At 41.8% G+C, this 24,068-nt stretch overlaps 1 protein-coding gene across 2 annotated transcripts in view; it reads left to right on the forward strand.

The window, feature by feature from the left end:
* The window catches only part of LOC143996785 (glutamate decarboxylase 1-like), a 126,983-nt gene that overhangs the window by 71,665 nt on the left and 31,250 nt on the right, over window positions 1-24,068 (forward strand). The window contains exons 8-12 of one of the 2 annotated variants that reach the window (XM_077492046.1): window positions 14,824-14,878; window positions 15,159-15,275; window positions 16,486-16,550; window positions 16,820-16,898; window positions 17,241-17,390. In XM_077492046.1, the coding sequence (XP_077348172.1) occupies window positions 14,824-14,878; window positions 15,159-15,275; window positions 16,486-16,550; window positions 16,820-16,898; window positions 17,241-17,390 (466 nt within the window). The remainder of the gene's footprint in view (window positions 1-14,823; window positions 14,879-15,158; window positions 15,276-16,485; window positions 16,551-16,819; window positions 16,899-17,240; window positions 17,391-24,068) is intronic. The other variant, XM_077492047.1, reaches the window with a different exon arrangement.

Below are 24,068 nucleotides of genomic sequence, written 5' to 3' on the forward strand. Positions count from 1 at the left end.
TATGCCTTTCCTCCAGAACTGCTAATCTTATGTTTTCTAAAACGACCTCAGGGAGAGAGTGATAATGGCAATAATTCCTTTTTTGGAATAGGGAGAGCCTGGTTCTCCCTAGTTTCACATTTTGTACCTCTACGAATCTCTCCCCCTCCTAAATCTTCTAGAGCTACTGACACACTGAAGTTGTGCGGAGGAGACCAGGAGGAGTGAGGCGTTCCAGCCAAGTTATAAAAACTCAAGCAAGGGGGGAAACTGTCACAAATGACACCTATTACAGGATTTGGCAGAAATTCCTGGAGTTTGCACAAAATTTTGACCCATTAAGACCAAAAGTATATTGTACAATTTCTCCAAGCAGGTCCAGACTTGAGACTGGGCCGTAACACATTGAAGGTCTGTCTCAGCCTTTTTTGGCCGTTATGAACACCATGTGGGCCTTAAATCCTTCAGTGGAATGTGCATAAATTAGATGTGACACAGGCTTTAAGGTCCTACATCTGTTAATTTACTACTCCATAAAGCTAATTGATTTGTGGTGTCGATTGGGTAGAGGACAAGCAACATCAAAGCGCACAATAGCCGGGTGGATTGTTGGTATTATACATGAGGCTTACTGGGCTAGTGGTCTTCCTGTCCCTCAGGAAGTGAATGCACACTCAACGAGAGATATTTGTTCATGGGCAAAAGTCTCTCCAGAGATGACCTGCAAGACAGGTTTGAGTCTAGTTATGAGAATAGGATGGGGCGTCTCTTTCATTTTTAGAGATGTATTTGTCCTGTGGGTTTAATGTGGGCAGTGCAACCAACCAGGTGTATGCTGTCATGGGTGGGCAAAATTATAGAGAGGTAAGCATTAAAATTTCTGTTTTTATAAATGGTATCATGGATGTATGCTCTATTATTTATTTATAAATTGACAATGTGGTGTTTTTTTTTGTTTGTTTTATAGTATGGGAGGGTTATAACCCCTGGTAAGTTCCCCCCATCTGTGTCACATGAGGGAGATTCCCTTTGTCTTTCTGTTCCATAGTCAAAACAGGAAGTAGATGAAAATCCCTCTAAAATGAGGGAATTCTCATTGGAAGATATCCCCACTCTGACTGTTGTGGCGGTGTAGTGTCATATTTTGCTGCCCTTACAGAATGCTACGGAAGTGACGTTGCCGCCAGAAATATTGCACTACGCATGCGCAATGCGTTCCAAATGCTTGCACCATGCGTTCCAGAGTATTTCCGACAATGTAGTTCAGTGAAACCGTCGGATAATGTCACGGGAGTGAGGGGAGGTAATCGTGACATTAACTTTAGACAGAGCAGAGAGCGGCGGAGAGAGAACAGATAACTGTGGCTCAGGGAGGGGATTACCTCCCCTCACTTCTGACATTATCTGACGGTTTCACTGGTCTGCATTATCTCAAATCATTTGGAATGCATGGCGCAAGTGTTTAGAACGCATCGCGCATGTGCAGTGCTAAATTTCTGGCGACAACGTCACTTCCGTAGCATTCTGTGATAGGCAGCAAAATGACACTACAGCGGCAACTCAAATGTGGGATTCTTTTACTTTCACTTTTCAGCAGTAAAGGTAAACAGGACAAGTGTGAAGGCAAGCCACAGAGCAATAAAAACCTGGCAGGTGTTCTAATCCATGGGCAGGAAGGGGGTGAATGTGCCCTGTATTGAGGTGGGTAAAGTTAAAAGCACGATCTAAACTTAACCAATGCTGTTAAAAATGTCTGTCTTGGCATTTCAGCTTAGCCTAGTTTTATAAATGTTGCAACAACTGTGTGTTAACAACTGATATGCATAGGTCTGAAAATCAATCCATGTAAAAAAGGGTGTAGGCTCTATCCAGGGCTGGTGCAGTAGACTCTTTTTTTGGGATTTTCATAATTCAACCATAAAAAGGTGAAGCCTGTGCTAATCAGTGCATTCAGTCTGGGGATGCTAACTGACTGTTATTGATACCCTGTTACCAAGGATTTCACACTATGGGAGGTGTGACTCTGGCTTGTTTTTATGGCCTCATTTCTTGTACTGCAATCTGTTTATGCAATATGAGACCAGAATATAGCTAGTGTAATGACACAACAGATATACACCCATGTTATTACAACGCCAGGTAAGACTGACTGTTTACTTCCATACTTACAACTGAGGGTACACCACACTCTGAAATGTAACAATTTCTTCTTACTCAAACACTCTGACTACCCAAATGGTATGGAAAAGATGAACGTGACAACCCCCATAATGTCCACTGTCAAAGGAAAGTTGGCAATGGCAGTGTAGATTTTGAGCCCCAACAGGTTTCTTCCAATGTCTTTATCGCAACTATTTGGAGGCAACTTCCTAAAGGAGTATGGTGGGTTTTTTTTTTTTTTTTTTTTTTTTTTTACACATTGGAGCTGCTATTCAAAGTAAAATGTAAAAACAAAGAATACATCTTTGTTAAATGTTATTTTCTTTGATCTTTTAAAAAAAAAAAGCTCCAGGCAGATGAGAAAACACAGGACATAAGGGTTTAGAACAGTAGTAGAATACATAAACATGATGGTATGCCAAAATGTTCCAATAAGTAAGAAACCACTAATTAAACAATGCTAGCGGTGCTTAGAAAGGAATGCCTGGCTTCAAGTTTACAGATACAACTTATTTCAAACATTCCCCTAAAAAAACGCTAACTTTGAATGTTGGAGTCCAATCACACAGGGGCAACTTTGGATCTGACTTGAAGTCGTCAAAAGTTGACTCAAGTCGTGCAACATCAATGTAAGTGAATGAGAGCCGTCTTAATGTACACTACCGAAGTCGCTCTGACTTCAGAAAAGGTTCCTGTACTACTTCAATCTGACTTCTAGGCAACTTGTACCCATTGATTTCAATGGAAGTTGCCTCCAAGTCAGATGCCTTGTCTTAACTGAAGCAACTTTCCAGGAAGTAAATGGTTTTCTAGGCAAACCCCTCCCTCCCACAGAGCTGATTATGTGATTGGCCACTGGCAAAGTCCCCTGTCTTGGAGGCAACTTCAAGTTGCCTTGTCAGTTGCCTCAATTCATGCTGTGATTCATACTCAAGTCATGTCCAAGTTGCCTCCCAAAGTCTCGCTGGAAGTCGTGTTGCCCCTGTGTGAATGGACTGTTACTATAGTGTTTATTTACATTTTGAGTAAATGTTGACAGGCCACAGATTAACCACATTTCGGTTTAGCAGTATTGGATCATTTGCTTGCAGGTGGGTGGGGCCTGGGCCTACAGGGGTAACAGTGTGGTTGTTGGTCATATCCATGTTTCCTATTCACTTATGACCCAGTACTTGGTGTCCATGTGAGGCCTACCCCACGTTGCTTCTTCTGGGCTTAGTTAGGCACTTTGAAATGCACACATACGGTATCTTTTTGTTTTTATGTAGTTTTCACCAATGCTCTGGGACAAGGCTGAAGCCGTTGTGGGGGAAATGACCATAAGGCAGACCTCTACACCATGTTTACTGGCACTGTAACTGTTCTCCAGTTAACTCTAGGTTACCTGTGACTATGTACACCTTAACCACTTGCCGACCGCCGCATGACGATGTACGTCGACAGAATGGCACGGGCAGGCATATGGGCGTACCTGTACGTCCCTGCCTTCCCGCGGGTGGGGCCCCCCCCCCCCCGGTGCCAGCGGCGGTCGGTATCCGTTCAGGAGCGATCCGGGATGAGGGGGCGGCCATTCGTTCATGGCCACTCCCTCGCGATCGCTCCTGACGAATGGAAGTGAGGCGTGACATCACTTCCTCTCCTGTAATGTAAACACAGGCAGAGGAAGTGATGTAATCTCTCCTCCGTGTCGGTATTTTTTGTTCCGGCACCGAGGAGAGAGGATCGGTGAGTTGCACCAACACTACACTACACAGTAGAACATGCCAGGCACACTCTCACCCCCCCTTCACCCCCCAATCACCCCTGCCCCCCCAGTCACAGTGACACCAATTGCATTTTTTTTTTTTTTTTGCATTGGTGTCATTTGTGACTGTAATAACTGTTGGGGCAGTTAGGGTTAGCCCCCTTTAGTTCTAAGGTACCCCCTTAACCCCCTCAATAAAGGTTTAACCCCGTGATCACCCCCCGTCGCCAGTGTCACTAAGGCTGGGTTCACATTGCAGCGGTTTATGAGAACGGATGTGATTCGCACCGCACTGCAGTGCAAATCACATCCGATCTCTGTGTGATTCGAGTTCAGCCATACAGACAGTATGGCTGAATTCGCGCCGCACCCGCCACAAACTCGCACGGGACCCTTTTTTTGGTCCGCAGCAGAATCGGATCGCATGGGTGTTCACACCATGCGATCCGAGTTTGCAGATCGCACTGCGATATGCGAACTGATCTGGGGGTGTCATTAACATTTCACTGACACTCCCAGCAGTTCGCATAGGGCAGTGTGAACTGCCGCCGGGAGGCATGCGATGCGGGAACCCGCCGCGGATTCGTGGCGTTCCCGCATCGCTCCAGTGTGAACCCAGCCTAATAAGCGATCGTTTTTCTGATCGCTGTATTAGTGTCACAGGTGACGCTAGTTAGGCAGGTAGGTATTTAGGTTCGCCGCAGCTTTTTATAGGGCCAGGGACCCCCATATACTACCGCATAAAGCCCCCTGATTGCCCCCTAGTTAACCCTTTCACCAGTGATCACCATATAACTGTTACAGGTGACGCTGGTTGGTTAGTTATTTTTTTATAGTTTCAGGGCACCCGCCATTTATTACCTAATAAAGGTTTAACCCCCTGATCACCCGGCGGGTGATATAAGTTTGAGGGTCAGATAAGGTCTGCGTCGCCCCAGGCAGCGTCAGGTTAGTGCCAGTACCGCTAACACCCACGCACAAAGCATACACCTCCCTTAGTAATATAGTATCTGATCAGATCTATATTAGCGTCGCCAGCAGTTTAGGTTTCCCAAAACGCATTGTTAGCGGGATCAGCCCAGATACCTGCTAGCACCTGCGTTTAGCCCCTCCGCCAAGCCCAGACCAGCCCACCCAAGTGCAGTATCGATCGATCACTGTCACTTACAAAACACAACACACATAACTGCAGCATTTGCAGAGTCAGGCCTGATCCCTGCGATCGCTAACAGTTTTTCTTGTAGCGTTTTGATACAGTTGCTGACAGCCTAGGTGCTTTTTTACCTGTGAGTCTCACTAGTGTACCCCTAAATTTAGGGGTGTCTACTTTCCAAAATGTGGTCATTTGGGGGGGGGGGGGGGGGTTTGTGCCATCTTGGCATTTTATGGCCTTCAAAACTGTAATAGGTAGTGAGGAGTGAAGTCAAAAATTTACGCCCTTAGAAAACCTGAAGGCGGTTAAAAAAGTTTGTAATTTTCCCGCAACTTGGGGCAAAATATAAAATATTCCATGGACTCAACATGCCTCTCAGCAAATAGCTTGGGGTGTCTACTTTCTAAAATGGGGTCATTTGTGGGGGTTTTGTGCCATCTTGGCATTTTATGGCCTTCAAAACTGTGATAGGTAGTGAGGAGTGAAATTACAAATGTATGCCCTTAGAAATCCTGAAGGCGGTGCTTGGCTTTCGGGGCCCCGTACGCGGCTAGGATTCCAAAAAGTCGACCACATGTGGTATCACCGTACTCAGGAGAAGCAGCAGAATGTATTTTGGGGTACAATTCCACATATAACCATAGCATGTGTGAGCAATATATCATTTAGTGACAACTTTGTGTAAAAAAGACAAAAAAAACATTTTTTTTTTTTTTTTTTTTATTATTCAATCGCGTGAGGCAAAAAAATAAAATATTCAATGGGCTCAACATGCCTCTTATCAATTTCCTTAGGGTATCTACTTTCCAAAATGGGGTCATTTGGGGGGGTTTTCTACTGCCCTGCCATTTTAGCACCTCAAGAAATGAGATAGGCAGTCATAAACTAAAAGCTGCGTAAATTCCAGAAAGCGTACCTTAGTTTGTAGATGTGACAACTTTTGCGCAAACCAATAAATATACAGTTATTGACTCTTTTTTTTTTTTTACCAAAGACATGTGGCTGAATACATTTTGGCCTAAATGTATGACTAAAATTGAGTTTATTGGATTTTTCTAATAACAAAAAGTAGAAAATATCATTTTTTTTCAAAATTTGCGGTCTTTTTACGTTTATATCGCAAAAAATAAAAATCGCAGAGTCAGTCAAATACCTTTTAAAAGAAAGCTCTATTTGTGGGAAAAAAAGGACGCAAATTTTGTTTGGGTACAACATTGCATGACCGCGCAATTACCAGTTAAAGCAGCGCAGTGCCAAATTGTAAAAAGACCTCTGGTCATTGACCAGCAAAATGGTCCGGTCTGAAAGTGGTTAATTTTCTGCTTTAAGGAGGGACACGCTGAGCCAATGCCTACATGTGCCTGTCCAAAGTTTTCCACTTCTACTCCCACGTAGTGGTGTGGGCCCTGCCATACACTTTGCAGGACCTCCACACGTGCACTCAGCTTAAACTCAACCTTCCATACTTTTGTACATGATAGGGAAACCTCTGTGGTGCAATCTAGTCCTGTTATGGGAGACGGACCTCTGGCGGAAGGAGTGCCGACATCTCCCTTGTTACTAGAGGTCATTCCACCTGTAACAGGTACACGCTATATTCAGGCTGCTTGTTAAACTTCAGTTTAACCTTGGCAACTACTTATGTCTCACAGTACTTCATTCCATACTGATGTCTACATACCCCAATTTGTTAAGACCCACTCTGTGAACTACATGTGTGGCAGTTACTTGCAATACACCCCTTTTAAAAACTTCAGACCAGGCAAGGACAACATTTCCAATGCTTTACTTACAAGTTCACAGTCCAACAAATAAGTACAAGGTATTATTAGTCCTAATTCCTGAACTATTAACTATAGGCATTCCAGTAGCTATAGTCCTTCACAGGCTCTCTCCCACAAGTGTAAGTCCTTCAAGGCATACTCCAGTGCTGGTGTCTTCAGGGCGAACCAAAAGTCAATTTTGTTACAGGCCATAACCAGCGACCTTCCCCCTATTCATGTGTGATTCTTCCATCTCCATCCACTATGTGTCTCATAACCCAAGGCTGTACCATGCTCCCCGGTTTTCTCTTGTGGATACACACTGAACCGGACCACTATTCCATTTTGATATGTACAGGGCCAGTGTGCTGGACACAAAGGAACTCTGCAAAAAGATCAGGAGAGTGGGCAAAGCATTACCCCCAACTCTCCCAGCCGGGGCAGCACCTAAAGACCACGTCGATCTGCTTAAATGCTAGTAAACTAGATAAAAATGGGCAGTAGGCAAACGGTGAAGCTTCCTTTGTTTCAGAAAATCTTGCTTGCCAGTCATTCTGACCCTTTGGTTTCAGTGCTTCAGTCAATGACCCTTTCCACATGTGCCCATTAGGTCTCCTAACTTTTATGGCTTGCCCAATCTGCCTACTTATTGGAATATTCATGTCTTGAAGTCAGTGTACATGACTGGCAGTCGGCTAGTAGTTTTGTATAAGTAAATCAGCAAATGTAACCTGTCCTGAAAAATATTCAAAGGCATTCTTTAATATTTTGCAGTCAGACTTCATAACTTCATAACTGCATAAGCTGTGGGAATTCAGTTACCAGGTCAAAAAATGTCAGACTTCCAAGTAAAGATATATTTTGTGATTTAATCCTGTACAAACACTGTCAAGACTTAACTTTATTTTAATGTTTCTTTCAAAAGTCCTGCCCCACCACCACTAATGGCCCATTCACACCAGGGTGGTCTGCACAGTGTGTTTACATAGTTAGGGTGCCTATACACACACTATGTGAATGGTATACCAACACCCCAGTGTGTTTGTAAAAATTGGGCCTGCAGCAAGCTTGGTCAGTGCATGACAATGCATTGTAGTGCATTTCCCATGCCTCGCAGGGCAAAAACAGTTGCATTGGGGAGGTGCGTTGGGGTGTCATTCACAATTAACCAGCACAGTAAATTTGCATTGCAATAACACACAGATTGAGGCAGTGTACTGGTGTGAATGAGTCCTTTTGCTCTCCTTTGCTCCACTGTTGCATTCATCTTTTTGGAGTCCTCAAATGCCCAGTGCTAGCAGGCATAAGGAAGCATTCGACCACCTCCCAGGTAGTGTTTGGTTATTCAATTACCAAATGGGCTTTTTTTTTTTTTTACACTTGCATTATCCTTTTGAATAGTGATCTATGTTGGATTGCACTTTAGAGGGTATTTGACAAGTGGCAAGTAGGCCATGGGGGTACACCTTTCCCTGCCGCTTTTGCAACTTAAGCGGGAGTGATTGGCAGTGAGCAGTAAAAATGCAGCTCTGCTGTGCACTTTTAGGCTGGGTTCACACCTATGTGAATTGGATGCAGGTTTCCGCGCATCCAATTCGCATAGCAGGAGAATGTGAGCCGGTTCACATGTCTCTGGGGCAGCTGCTGAGCGCACTGCACAGAAACTCTGCATCTTTCCCTATTGTTCAGGGCCCAATTCAGGTAAAGATTCTGCCTGGATTTGTTCCTGAAATGGAGAACAGGGATGGACAGCGTTGCTGTGTGATCTGTGGCTGGTTTAGGTGTTAACCGAGCTTTACTGCACTTAACCAAAGATGTAAACTAGACCATACGGTCAGAGGTGGGGAGGGAAGGGAGCAGGCCATTAACTGTGTAATGCCAAACTGACAGAAATTGAGCTTCCGTGGTTCTTAAACTCACAACTCATGAGTTACATGAGCACAGTCATGAATATCAGGCAAATATGACCATTTATCAGCAACCTAAAAACTGGAGCTTCTGGTTTAAAACATGGACAAACTCCTTCCACAGTGGAGCCTCTGGTGGGAGACATTAAAATACTTTTGACTGCAGAGGATTATACTGAATTTTATTTCACTACTGAGTGTGTAACTAAATTCAGTAATTGGCCTCAATATTGGAGGATCACAAAAAGCATACCGCTCTCTAAAGTATTAGTCATATTTAGGATAGTATGACCCTGCATATGCCATGCCTGGTTATTGCCCCTGGAAGCTGGAAATCACTAAGACATCACTACTTCAAGGATCTTTACTTGTTTCCATGTTCCTTGCTGAGCGGATGGCCTGATGCATTCTCAATTCAGGAGGTTGGCCACTCTGCATGGGCACCATTCAGATAATGCTTTGCATTTTTGAATGAATGCAAAGAGTTCTGTGGATGAGGTGAAGAGGTGGAATGATGACTTCATGCTTCCCTTTTTTGTCCAATTAAAATGTTTTTCAACTGCAAAGCAATGACACTCATGCTGAGTGGTCGCCCACCTATGCCTCACCAAGGTGTGTGTGTGTGTGTGTGTGTGGTTACATTGGTTATTTGTAAAAATATACCATATGTTGGCAAACCAAAACAGTTGACTGCCATACACAGTGTTTGCCTACAGAGAAGTTCCAATAGCTGTCTGAAGTTGAAGTGGGTGATGGGGAACCTGTGAGATGTGAGGACAGGTGTGCTTTGTCCCTGTGGTCATGGCAGCAAGGCTTTGCAACAGGTACAAATGGTGGCTTCCTTCAACATATGTTATGGGGTAAACTCTTTACACAAACCTGGAATTCATGAATTAAGTGTCCAGAGTGGGACAAGAGACTGGTGGGGCCCATCCTGTAACTGTTAAAAACCAGGGGGGAGAGAAAGAGGAGATGGCAGTGTCTGTTGATTCCAAGAGGTCGGAATAGGATTAAACCCTGTGCACCAACGTGTGAAAAGCTGACCAAATGGCTGGTAGTTTTTAACCTTTCCTCTAGGTGCAAACTCCCTACCTCAGTGGTGCAGTCTGCCCACATGTTGCAGTGCTAGGTAGAAACAAAAAAAAAACTTTTTACCCTGAAAGACTGCTCAAAGTGGGGGGGGGAAGCATCCTTTACTGGCCTACGTCCCTGCTAGCATCAGAGTACTGTGGTACACACACCTGCGTATACTAATTGGGGCTTAGCCAATGATTCAGTTAGAGCCTAGGCTCAGACCAAACTTTTGGCTGTTGGAGGGTTCCCTCCCCCACCTCCCATTTGTGTGACGTCGACCATCACCAATAGACGCGGCATTACTAATGTTTCTATATGACTGCTTCCGACTGTCCATGATTGCTAAGGAAGGGGCGGCTGCTAGCACATGCCACATTTGTAGCAGCCATTGATGTCCCAGCTCCTTTGACTTGCATGGCTGGGAAACCCCAGTCATGCAAGTCAAAGGTAGGGGGATAGCAGGGACATTGCCACTGGACATACTTGGGCAATGCCTTTAACCAAATATGGCCATCGCAACTATCTTGGCCCCTTTTTTCTATAAAGCTTGGGAAGTGGCCATTCGACAAGGAGTATTGCTGGGATTGATTTTGTGTGAGCTGGGTCCATTTTATTTAGCAGGTATAGTAACTGACTATAGATTTACAATAAGAGGCTTCTTGGGGGGGGGGGGGGGGGGGGGTTTATTCTTAATACAAAAAACTTGTCAGGTGTTTGGGTGTCTTTTTCTAGGACTTTATTTTTTTTATATAAAAGGGTACATGTACTCCTTACTCATTCATGTGGGGTCCCCTCATTTTTAAAGGGGGCTTCCAGATTCTGATAAGCACTTTGTCCACAGACCCTAGCCAACAGGCCGGGGTTGTGGGAAAGAGGCCTGTTCAAGAGGAGAGTGCACGGCCTTTAGTGAGACTGAATACTTGGGATACATTTTTGCCTATGGTGATGTAGAACTTGAAATAATCAAGATCAGTGTTATTAAAATTCCAACCCCTGCATCAAAAGTTCATTCTTTGTTAGGTCTGGTTGGATACTACAGAAGGTTTTATTCCCCTTTTCTTTTTTTTTTTCATCAAATGCAGCACCATTTATTGAGCATCCAGAAAAGGCAAAAAGCAATCAAATATTGAGTATAAAATGTGAAAAATCTTTATCCAAAAGTTAAAGGGGTTGTAAAGTGAATTATTTTTTTTATTTTTTAAAATAACAAACATGTTATACTTACCTCCACTGTGCAGCTTAGTTTTGCACAGAGTGGCCCCGAACCTGTTCTTCTGGGGTCCCTTGGCGGCTGTCTCGGCTTCCTCTCGAAGGTGCTTCTCACGTTCATGCAAGCTCCGCGTCAGTGGATGTGATTGACAGGAGCGCGAGCCAATGGCTGCGCTGCTTTCCATCCATCCACTCCAGCCAATCAGCGGCCAGGCTAAACGGTGGAAAGGACGTCGGGGGACGAGCGCGGGACTTTCAAGGGGTGAGGTAAGTAAAACGGGGGGGCTGGGGGCGCAGGCACTGTCAGATGTTTTTTCACCTTAATGCATAGAATGCATTAAGGTGAAAAAACATTTACCTTTACAACCCCTTTAATATTTTGCTGCCAATCGGCTTAAATCGGGAACCGTGGAGGCATTTACATACTTCTGACTGCCACTTCATGTGGAAATGATTTCAGGTGGTTCTAAAACTACCTGATCACTTCCATGGGTGAAGCAATGTGGCACCCCATTGATGTTTCCTGGGTTTAGCCAAACTTTTTTCCTGGTACTTGGGGTGGCTATGGTAGATGTCTAGTCCGGTTTCAGCACTGTTGGCTGCTCTAGCCAGGTAAGAAGCTGATAAAGCACAATCTGTAACTGAAGAGCTTTTAAGGAAACAGGTGTATATTCAACTTCTAATGTTTCCTCTGAATTCCAGGAATTCATCCACTCTGATAAATGTGAAGGCAAGCGTTAAGTCCAACGAGGTGCATGGCATCTCCTGCACTCCTCTCTAATATTTACATCTAATATGTTTATGGGGGTTCTGAGAGGAGAGACAGACGCGCACACACACAGCAGCCATACCGGGTACATACAACTGCCGAACCCCCCCCGCCCATTTAACCAAAGTCTTTGTATTTTGAGAATGAGTTTGCCTAGTACACAGGCTTCTGGGATTGGGCAGAAGGAGCGCCAAAAAAACCTGTCAGATGTAAATCCAAGCGATAAGACATATGTACACACACAAAAATATAACCGCACATGTAGGGGTCCCCTGCATATGAAACCACCATTGTGCTACACATATTGGGTATTGCACACACAAGTGAAGGCAACAATTCTGGAACCATCATTCATGATTCACTCAAAACCTATTACCTGTGGTCTATTTTGGGAACCCTAGTATGTCACGGTTTCATGGATTTGGTATTGGTAATATGTTTTTGTGTATACCAAAATAAAATTACCTTTTTAATGTATTTTTTTTACTGGAAACATTGGTTTAATAAACCGCTGTGCTAGTATTTTGTGACATGAAAAATTAAAACTAAACTACCACTATGATATTCTTTAGGGTTACTGCTTTAAGCAGTATACATTTTGGTGCTTTTAGCTAATCTCTAGGCCTGAAATTTGCATTTTATTATGTGCAGAAATTCATGGCTCTGGCATCAAGAGTCGCATACTCTGTAATAACATTCTGAAAAGCCCTGACTCCTAAAATGTTACTAAACCAGCCATAAAAACAGTCTGTATCTGCAGTAAAGTGTGCTTGCTATACTCCCTGTGGAACCTAAGAGGTTAATTGTCTGCATTGTGTCAAAAGGCTGTTTGATCTTCCAGTAACTCTTATCTGGACATATTTTAGAGTCAGGCTGCACATGCTCAGTTTGGAATGTTGCTAGTTTTTCTTGGGAGAGTGAATGTGATCAGCACAGTGCCAATCAGCACTGTCCAGACAAGTCAGGGGTCCTGCATCCTGATTGCTTAGTCGGTGCAGTATAACAACTCCTACAAGCTTTAACCAGGTCTTAATAGAAGTCACAAGACTGCTATATACTGAGAAAAGGTATTTAGCAGTTTATATTTACTAAAATTGTATTTCCATGTTCTGTGTACTGTGGGAGACAGTGGATGCAGTGTCCTGGGTTTAAAAAGTATTTTATTGTCCGATAAGCCCTTATGAGCCAGGAATTTAATAGAAAAGAGCACCCAGTGTTCTATAGAAGCAGAAACTTGTTTCCCAAGGAGACTAGATATGCTGTCTTAGAGAAAGATTGTCTGGCTACAAAGTAGGCATTGGAGTCTGTTGGCACAGGTAATGATCACCATCCACCTCTGGCTTAATTTTATGAAGGATAAAAATGACACGTTGTTTTGACATAGTAGTAGACATGGACTAGAACATCTATATTGGGTTTTTATTGCTGTCTGTGCCCTGCCCCCATTAGGGAGAGTCTCCATCTCTATTTGTCCTATTTTGCCATTCTAGGTGAAAGTAAAATAAAATCTCACATTTTGGGTTGTCCCTTGAAAATTAATAGTAGGGAAATATGCCAATGGAGACACTAATTATGGTGACCAGGGGGGCTTCCAAGGGATTCCCTTAATTTGCAGGGATTTCCTCTCGCTTCCTGTTTTTTTAGGTATGGGACAGGAAGTTATGAGTAATCTCCTCCCAAATGGGACACAGAGGCCAAAAAAATAAAGTCCAGAATTGATCCATGTCTTAGGTTGTAGTCTTGTGTAAAAATGCTTTTTGCTTTTTTGGGAAAACAACTTGATGGTGATGATTACTGTTAAAGCACACCTAGGAATCATGGCCCAAACTTGCATGTTTGGATAAGGGTCCAAACCCTCTTGAGCTATCCCGTTAGGAAGTGGTCAAAGCGGATAGCCAATCCTAAGTGGTAGAGGCATTCCGTATCCTGTAGCTGCACATATACATGTCCCTTGTATACTGTATGTTCAGCTGCTGGTTGGGGAATGCCCCTGCTGCCTATGATTGGTGGTTCCACTTTGATTGCTTCCTGGTGTGACGGCTATGGTGGATTTGGGCTGGTGTCTGAACACCCCTGAGCTCATTCCTACCTATGAATTCTGACTTGCTCAAATTAATCTATTCTTCCCTAGCAGTGGGTTGCACTGGTCTCCAACTCTATTGTGATCATGCATAGCAGTATTTTGGCGTACCTATCATCTGATGTAGTTTTGTCTTTGTGTCGAGGCTTGCTTAGTAATGCAAGCACAAGACTGGGTTCACATATATGCAATTTGGGTGTGGGGAAACCCAATTCCAAATTTGCATGACAGGCAAGCGACCGGCTTTAAATTGCCTGGAGCGACCGTGGAGCGGATTGCAGAATGGTCCTGTGCGTGTTTGGGACCAGTTCAGGTGCAAATTCAGCCACAAATTCTGTTCATATCCGGCCTAAAATATGTAATGCATAGACAAATCATTTAACAACTTGAAGTGTATTTTTTATTTTTTTATTTTATTTATTCCTTCAATTTTTAAACATAACAAGTTTTTTATATATAGATGATTAAAAAAAAAAAAAAAAAAAAAAAAAATCTGCACGAAATGGCAAAAGTGGAGAGGAGGGAGCAAGTAGTTTGGGGGTTTGATTAAGATGAATTTTTAATAACAAATAATACAATTAATAATAAAAAAATAACACAAATTCTACTTTTGAATTTAACAAATACTCTACTTTGATCTGCAGATTAATGAAACAAAATAAATGCAAAATGACAATGTTTCTAATCTCCCTTCTAAAAAAAACCCAAAAAAATTGATAAAGGTGCCGTGGTGAAGTTCTTTTTTTTTTTTTTTTTTTTTTTTTTTTTTGGCTGTATTTAGCATGGCCAATGGCCACAACCAGTTAACTTATTTCTTAATCTACTTGGGACAATCACACATTATGCAAGTAAGCATGCAAAGATGAATAATGGGTAATTGAATCACACATTTTATTAAAAAAAGTGTGTTTTTGTTTTTTCTGCTTAATCTAACCATGTTTGATGATTTTTTTTTTTTTTTTTTTTTTTTTTTTTTTACGCTCAGAGGAAAAATGATTGTGTCTGACTTGGAAGAGAAAATATTAAAGGCGAAAGATCAGGTGAGGAACTAAGAAACAAAGTATCGATCTGTTAATCCCATTAATGCTATGGGTGAGGCAACCCTTGGAACACAAAGCCATGACCACATTAAAAAAAATTGCATACGTCTGTACCACAGTAGTGTCTTCTGCAATTTTTTTTATTTATTTTTTGCTAAAAACATTTAACATCTGAGTACCAATACAAGATGTCTAAGATGTGCTTTCTTTGTAATCCTGAAATGGGCGCAATGCTTTTGTGTTCCATTACCCGATATGATTTTATTTTATTTTTTTGCAGGGACATGTTCCATTTTATGTCAGTGCCACAGCTGGGACCACAGTGTATGGAGCTTTTGATCCTTTTTCAGAGATTGCTGACATTTGTGAGAAATATGGACTCTGGCTGCATGTTGATGTAAGGCCTTTGTGTGTCCTTTCTGTTTTCTTTAATAGGATTAAAACTTCAGATGTGTTCTGCCTCTAAAGCCTCGTACACACGCTTTGCTTTTTGGACAACAGAACATCTGATTTTTGTGGCACGCTGGTCTCATGTTGAAAGTGAAGAGGTTACTAACAGTACGAGAATTTTCGTTTGACAGAATACGTCAGAAGTGACGTAACGCGTTGACTAGTTTTGTATGCATTTCATTTCTGAGCATGTGTAGTCTTGCTCTTGGGAATTTTTTTTTTTTTTTTCGTACGAAAACTGTACTAATGAAACGAAAATCAGACGTTGAGTTCACATCCAACAAAAATGTTTTCATCTGCACATCATGCTTTTGTTTGACAAAGTGAAATTAGCTGTCAAAAGCACCGTACTAGCGGTAACATTTGCGGACGATCGGTCGTCAAAACACAACTGACGTCCGAAAATCAAAGCATGTGTACGGACCTTTAGATGCAGCTGGCAGTGAGTGTGATTGTCAATACACTGCTAGAATTTCTTTAGTTGTACTAAACAATATTCTGTTAGCCTTACTGAGTGATTTGCCTTTGGACAAACAAATTTTAGGCGTGCGACAAGATCACCTCTGAAAGGAAAGGTGATTGGCATTCGGATTGCTTTTCAGATGCTTTTGACAGGCAGTGAGGAGGTGAGATGTCACCACTATGCCACCTGTTTTTAACCCTGTAATTGCTACACCACATCTGTGTAAATGGGTCACGTTCAGTGGCACTACAGTGCAACAAGGGTGATCATTTTTGCCATGATACAAAGCAATACAGCTTGTGAATACCCCCATCTGCTGCCTTTGAAGCTGGGGGGGACAGTGAAATCTGAAGCTTGACTCCCAAACTGCCTTAAAGTCCAATTTACATGTTGGGGGTGGTAAAAATAGGTGGTTGTGAGGGGTTTTATACCAGGTTACACCTGTCAAAGGCAAACAATTCGAGTGAAATTGGCCACACCGCAACCACATGCGATGCAGTGTTATGGTGCAGATTTTGAGGTGTTAAAACGGGCAGTGAGGCGTTGACACTGCCTGTCGAACACCTTTTGAAACTGAATCAATGCAGACTGCTCTTCAGAGTGCTAGTGTAATTTGAGCCCTTAATTAGTCTTGCTATTTTGTTAATTGTCCTAATATGACAGCATGTGCTTGTTTGTTTTTCTTGTATTGCAGGCAGCTTGGGGCGGGGGATTGTTGCTTTCGAAGAAACATAGATTTAAGCTGAATGGCATTGAAAGGTACCAGAAACTGTTTTACTAGACACTTGTATTGGTTTTGCTGTTAATTTTTGTGTGTATGTGTATATGTATATGTGTGTGTGTGTGTATATGTATATGTATGTATGTATGTATGTGTGTGTGTATATATATATATATATATATATATATATATATATATATATATATATATATATATATATATATATATATATATATATATATATATAATTTATTTTTAACTAATACCTCCTGTGCTCACACTATAACGTGAGCTATCATTTCATTAGGGCTAATTCAGTAACCTGGAATCCTCACAAGATGATGGGTGTACCCTTGCAGTGCTCTGCGATCCTCATTAGAGAAAAGGTAATTTCCTAAAATGCACTGTGCTGGCTGAAATTTAAAGAGGCTGCATTTCGTGTGTGTGTGTGTGTGTGTGTGTTTGTGTGTGATATTTTTTTTATTTTTTTATTTTTTTTTCCTTATGTTCCTGTATAATTCTACTGAATCTGGAATTATTTCACAAAATCGGATTAATGTTGTACTTGCTACTTGAATGCATTTTATGGGATACGTTGTATACCCCCTAAATTACATTATTCGTCTTTTCTCCTTCTTTCATTCTACTGTATGTAGTCAGATTTTTTTTTTTTTTTTTTATTAATAATGTCTAATTTCTTCCAAAATCCTTAACTTTTCTTATTTCAGGGTCTCCTGAAAGCCTGTAACCAGATGTGTGCCGAATATCTCTTCCAGCCAGACAAATCATATGATGTGACCTATGACACTGGAGACAAAACAATCCAGTGTGGTAGACATGTAGATATTTTTAAGCTTTGGCTTATGTGGAAGGCAAAGGTAAGTGGTCTGTAAGATAAAACTCAATCACTGGGAAACTGCTACATGAAGGGAGCAAGAGCTTTTATAAACTGCAATTACAAAGGTTCACAGTTCATTTTTTATTTCTTTGCAATAGCTTTTGTTGCTCCATCTGTATCAAAATTATGTTAAAGCGAAGTTCCACCCAAAAATGGAACATTCTGCTTTAACCACTTCAGCCCCGGAAGGTTTAACCCCCTTCCTGATGAGATCACTTTTTACAATTTGACACTGCGTCGCTTTAACTGGTAATTGCGCAATCATGCAATACTATACCCAAACAAAATTTGTGTCCCTTTTCCCCCACAAATAGAGCTTTATTTTTGGTGCTGTTTGATCGCCTTTTTGCTATAATAAATATCCCCAAAATGTTTTTAAAAACCATTTTCTTCATCAGTTTAGGCCAATATATTCTTCTACCTATTTTTGGTAAAAAAAATAAAATAACGATAAGCGTATATTGATTGGTTTGCGCAAAAGTTAAAGCGTCTACAATCTACTGTATGGGAAAGATTTATGTCCTTTTTTATTTTTATTTTTTTACTAGTAATGGCGGTGATCTGTGATTTTTAGTGGTATTGCAACAGATTGGACACTTTTGACATGTTTTGGGACATTTATACAGCGATCAGTGCTATAAAAATGCACTGATTACTTTGTAAATATCACTGGTAGGGAAGGGGTTAATACTAGGGGGCGATTAAGGGGTTAAATGTCTGTTCTAAATGTAGTGGAGTAAGACTGAGTAGGAGAGGTAACATGTTGCTGTTCCTACTTACTAGGAACAAACAATATGTCTCCTCTCCTCTGACAGCACGGGGATTTGTGTGTTTACACTAGGGATGGGTGAACGGTTCGGGCCCAACTTTGGTTGTTCAGAAATTTGGCGAACAGTGTGAATATTAAGGGAAACCCGAACCAAAATTAAAAAAACAATTATGTGGGATTCCCCTCCCCATTACATACCAGGCTCTTCAGGTCTTGTATGGCTATTAAAGGGAACCCTGCGCCAAAATGTAAAAAAATGGCATGGGGTCCCCCCCAAAATCCATACAAGACCCTTTTTGGGACAAGTCTTTTATTAAAAAATAAACATGTCCTGCAATGTAAATTCATCTCTCTGCCAGATGAACCATGAAAAAAAAAAAAAAAAAAAATGACAGTTCTGCCTCCATGGGAGGCTCCCGCACACTTCTTTCTTCGACAGCTGTTGTATAGCTGAGGACGGGGTCACTTGTTTACATCACTGGGTGGCCCCGCCCTCAGCTATATAACAGCTGTCATCGAGAAGAAGCGTGCAGCATGCGGGATTTTTGACACATTTGACACTTTTTTTTTTGTGAATTCATAGGGGTAAATTGTATCCTTTACCAATTCACATGGGGGGGGGGGGCTGTGATCTGGGGGTCCCCTTGGGGCTTCCAGACTCCGATAAGCCCCACGCCCGCAGACCCCCACAACCCCTGGGCAAGGGTTGTGGAAATGAGACCCTTGTTCCCATTAACATGGGGGACAAGGTGCTTTGGGGCTACTCCAAAGCATCCTCCCGGTTCCGGAGGGGGGGCCCTCTCTTGTCCTCCCCTCTTTTGCTGCAGCCTGCCAGGTTGCATGCTCTGATAAGGGTCTGGTGTATGGATTTTTAAAAACTTTGGCGCAGGATTCCCCTTAATATCCATAACAGACCCAAAGGGCCTGGTAACATACCGGGGGGAAGCTATGTTGTTTTTTAATTTTGTTTTGATATATATTACTGAGACCGGACAATTCATTACAGCTGCGATCAGTTTTGAAATTACATTTATTTATTTTTCCAGTGACAAGCGCCCGCTAGCCGACAATGACGCAGCGACATACATGCCACTTGCTGAAATATATCGGCATGAGTAGGTCGGCAAGTGGTTAAAGCGGACCTTCAGCCATTTTTTCAACTTGCCATCTATCAAATCTTCTGCCCTTGTTTTAACTTTGGATAGTACATTTTATTTATATTTTTGCCAGTAAATACCTTTATACAGCCGACTTCCTGTTTCTTGTCTAGAAAAAAGCCTAGGCTTCTGTCATGCACAGCTTTTTCTCTCTTGCTTCAGCTGCCCACAGTTAAAATGGTTGCAGACAGACCCAGTGGAGGGAGATTTCTGCAGCATATTTGTCAAGTACAGAATAACAGTATATATGAAATAATATGCAAAGTGTTTGGAGGGAAACTTCAGAATGGCAAATATTACAAATTATGTGAGCAGACTGCAGTTCCACTTTAAACAGTGCAAAATTGTATTGGTACTGAAATTCTAGTTATAGTCAAATAACCAATACATCTGAATGCTACTATGTTTTGACATGGGCATCAAGGCATTGCTTATCCCAGTAATGAAAGTGTTAACATGTCAATGAGGCAGCACTGATTCAGTCCACAATATACTGTGTATACAAATGTTCATGACCCTAAGACTCCTCCACTCATTCCAAATGTTTATGCATGTTCCTGAGTGCTTATCACAAAGGGAACATACACGGTATAATACAACAACCTTGCTTTTAATGGGAGCCCCCCAGTGTCATATGATGCACTTGAAGCTCTCAGCCTATTGTATGGCATACTACACAGCCTGCATTGCTGTGGGGTATTTCCATGGGAAAGTAGAAAGGTTTCTTTCTCATCGTCTTCCAGGAGAGCCTCTGAGACATAGGGCTCCTCCCTCCGGGACAGGAAACACATTCACCCAAATGGTTAAAAGGCGGTCCTCCAGGTCTTCCCCTTCAATTCTTGTGTTTCCTGCTGGACGGGAAGGAAGCATGTGAGGAACCTGGGGAGCTCCATGTTCCAGGATTGTCCTGGGAGGGAGCCTCTGAAGTACCTTCTCCTCTGCCCAAAGCGCCCCTCTGTCTAAGTGCAGTGAAGAGAGGGCTGCTTGTACCCCGCTGCCTACAAGCCCGGGGAGAATATGACCTCTGAAGAGCGGCGGATTCCCTACCTACATTTTTTTCGCACAGTCCGGCCGTTGTGTTTCATCGGAAAGGAACGTACGGCTCCCAAGAACGAACGGCATCCACGAGGCATGCGGGACGTCCGTTCCAGGTATGGTTACGAATGTACGTGTGTCCGAGGAGGGGCTTCCGCATTCCAATGAACGGAAGTGATGCTACTTCTGGCAGAACCGCTTCATCGGAGGGTGCCAGGAAAATAAGGTTCCAGTTTCCATGCACAGCGTGTGTCGCTTGGGCGTTCGGAGCCTGTGTAGATCCAGCAGAGGCTGTGACAGACACTAAGGAGCCATGGAGGGCACTGCAGCAGTTCGGGTGATTGACTCCGGTTCTTCTGGCACCGGAACCTCTCAGGTAAGTGTGGTGAGGGCAGTCCCTGGCTTACTCTGGGAGGGAATAAGGTCCTTGTGACCAAGGCCTTTCCCTGGGTGGGGAACCACAGGTGAAGGGCTGGGCACTTCTCTCCTTCCCCTGAGCACAGTGGTGGCAACAGTTTGGAACAGGATTTCATGGTTTGTTTTCTGTCTTTTCTCTTGCTTTCAGGGTAAAGCACAGGACAGAGCTCAGATACAGCCTCCAAGGAGAAAGTGTGCTGTTTGTGGGACAAAACTTGGGCCCAATTGGGAGAAGGCGATTTCCCCCGAATGTGTCAGTCATTTATCTAAGGATGACTCCATGACTGAGTGTCAGAAGATCCTTTCGTCAGTAAAAGACGAGATTGCATCCACCTTCAAATTGTTTAGAGGAATTATGGATAGGATGCAGGGTCCCTCTGTGCCCTTATCTAGGGTGGCAAGTTTGCCCTCCCTGTCTGAGCCCAGTCAAGAGGATAGGGAAGATAGGAGGAGGGAGCCCCGGTCGCTGGCCTCTTCCCAGGTGGGCTCAGGGTCTGACTCTGAGGAAGAGGAAGATTACTCCAGAGGGTCCAGGTACAAATTGACATTGGACGATGTGGGGGATTCGTTAAAAGCGATCTATGACACCCTAGAGATCAGAGAGGAGTCGGTACAGCTTTCTAAGCATGGCCTCATGTATCGGACGATGGGGTCTGCTCAGAAATACAGAGTTTTCCCTGTGTACAAATCTCTAGTGGAATCGATCTTGCTGGAGTGGGAGCACCCTGAGAGGAGACTGTGTTCTTTTCGAGCAGTCTCAAATGCAGAATTCCCTTAGAGAAAGACACGGCCCAGCCTTGGAACAAGGTTCCCAAGTTGGATGCACCACTAGCAAAGGTCTCCAAGAAGACTGATTTGTTTCAAATCTTTCTTTATTATTTCTTTATAATTATAAAACATACAAAACATCCATCAACATACCTAACATCCATCAACTACTACATATTTCTCAAAAAATACAAATAAAAAATAAATAAAAAATAAAATATATATATATATATATATATATATATATATATAATCAGCCCTCATCCCTCCCCCCCTACCCCATCGCTCCTCACTTACAAATATTCCTTAAGGATCCCTGAGGTGCAAAACTCCTCCCACTTTTTCCAATGCTTTGAAATCGGATTCTCCACATATCCTTCTTCTCTTATTTGCTTCTCCATATAGTGTGTTTCACTCATTTCACATTTCCACTCTATTATTAATGGAGCATTTTCCTTTTTCCATTTTCGCGCTATTACAACTTTTGCAGCTGTAGTCATACAGTGCAAAAACTCTATCTCTTTCTGTGTTAATGATTTAGGTGTGAGAGAGAATAGTACTATCATTATATCTGTTTATCCTAGTACCTGTCACTTGCTGATATATTTCTGTTATCTTACCCCAAAAATCTCTTAACTTGTAACAGCTATACCATATGTGTTCTAAAGTACCCTTTTCTATTTTGCATCTCCAACAGGTTTCAGGGTTCCTTTTATTTATTCTATTCATTACTACTGGGCTTCTATACCATCTTGTTGCAACTTTATAGTTTTTTTCTTGGTCCTTGATTGCTACCGATAGTTTATGTATTCTTCCATATATCCCTTCCCATTCCTTCTCTGTCAACACATTCCCTATTTCCTCCTCCCATTTATTCACTGCTGCTATTTTTTTAATATCACCATAGGGGAGTAATAGATTGTATATCTTAGAAAGTTTTTTTATTCGCTTTATCCTTATTTAATACTATTTGCTCGAATACAGTTAATTGTCTATTAATACTTATCATTAATGGATCTATATATGCTTTCAACTGAGAGTATTGCAGCCATTTATTATTATATTCATGTCCCATTTCCTGAAACGTTGGCATTCTCCCATCTATCAGGATTTGTATTATTCGCTCATGCTCCTCCATATTCCATTTAAGAAATGTTTTGCTTTTTAGTGCTGGTCTAAATTCGGGGTTGGCAAATAATGGGGTCATAGGGCCACTCATTGAGGAGAGATTTCCTTTTTTTATTATATCATCCCAAATTTTTTATGTTGTTTTTACAAAAATGGGTAACTCCCTTTCTTCTGGTCTTAAATTAGATTTTATCCATGGTTGATGTTTTATTCTAGCCCCTATTATATCTTCTTCTAGCTTTACCCATTGTTTATTTTTTGCATTATGCTGCCAATCTATAATTCTCATTATTGACGCTGCTTGGAGGTATTTGGAGAAGTCAGGCATTGCCAGTCCTCCATTTTTTTTTGTTCTTATTAATACTTCTCTTCCTATTCTAGGAACCTTATGCGACCATATAAAACTTTCTGCAGCTTCTCTTAAATCCTTCATAATCTTTCCTGATGGTATAATAGGGACCGTTTGAAAAATATATAGCATAATTGGTAGTATCACCATCTTTAGAATATTTATTTTCCCTAACCAGGAATAAGTTATTGTATCATATTTTCCTAAAAGTTTTTTTACCTTATAAATTGCTTTATTATAGTTCATGTCCTGTAGAAGTTTTAAGTCACTTGGAATATATATTCCAAGATACTTAATTGCGTCTTGTTTCCATTTAAATGGGGAAATCATTTAGTATTATCTTTTGCATTCCTTCTTCCAATGAGATGTTCATTACTTCAGATTTATCATAATTAACTTTAAAGTTGCTCAATTGCCCAAATCTTTCCAGTTCTTTTATTACATTTGGTATTGTAATTATAGGGTTAGTTATATATAATAAAAGATCTGCATATGCAGCCGTCTTATATTCTTTACCTTTAACCTCTATCCCTTTGATATCCGTATTTCCCCTTATAGCTTCCATAAGATGTTCCATTATCATAACGTACAGAAGTGGGGATAGGGGACACCCCTGTCTAGTCCTATTTGATATCTTTATATAATCTGACAACATCCCATTTGTCCTAACTTTTGCTCTTGAGTTTTTATATAATGCAGTGATCCTATCTAGCATTTTAGGTCCCTTTCCTATTTGCCTCAATACTTCCTCCAAGAATTGCCATCCCACCCTATCAAAAGCCTTCTCGGCATCTATAGCCAGAAGGCAGGCAGGGATGGCATTTCTCTGAGCGTATTCCATCAGTGTACATGTCTTGATAATGTTATCCCTTGTTTCTCTACCCTTCATAAAACCCGTTTGGTCCAAATTTATATGATCTGATATAATTTCGGTTATTCGTCTCGCTATTATCTTAGAGTATATTCTTATATCTGTTTGTCAAAGATATAGGTCTATAGTTTTTACAAATTGATTGATCCTTTTCAGGCTTTAAT

This window comes from Lithobates pipiens, unplaced genomic scaffold, assembly GCF_037356315.1.
Source record: "Lithobates pipiens isolate NorthernLeopardFrog02 unplaced genomic scaffold, aLitPip1_a1.2 Scaffold_19, whole genome shotgun sequence".
NCBI lineage: Eukaryota > Metazoa > Chordata > Amphibia > Anura > Ranidae > Lithobates > Lithobates pipiens.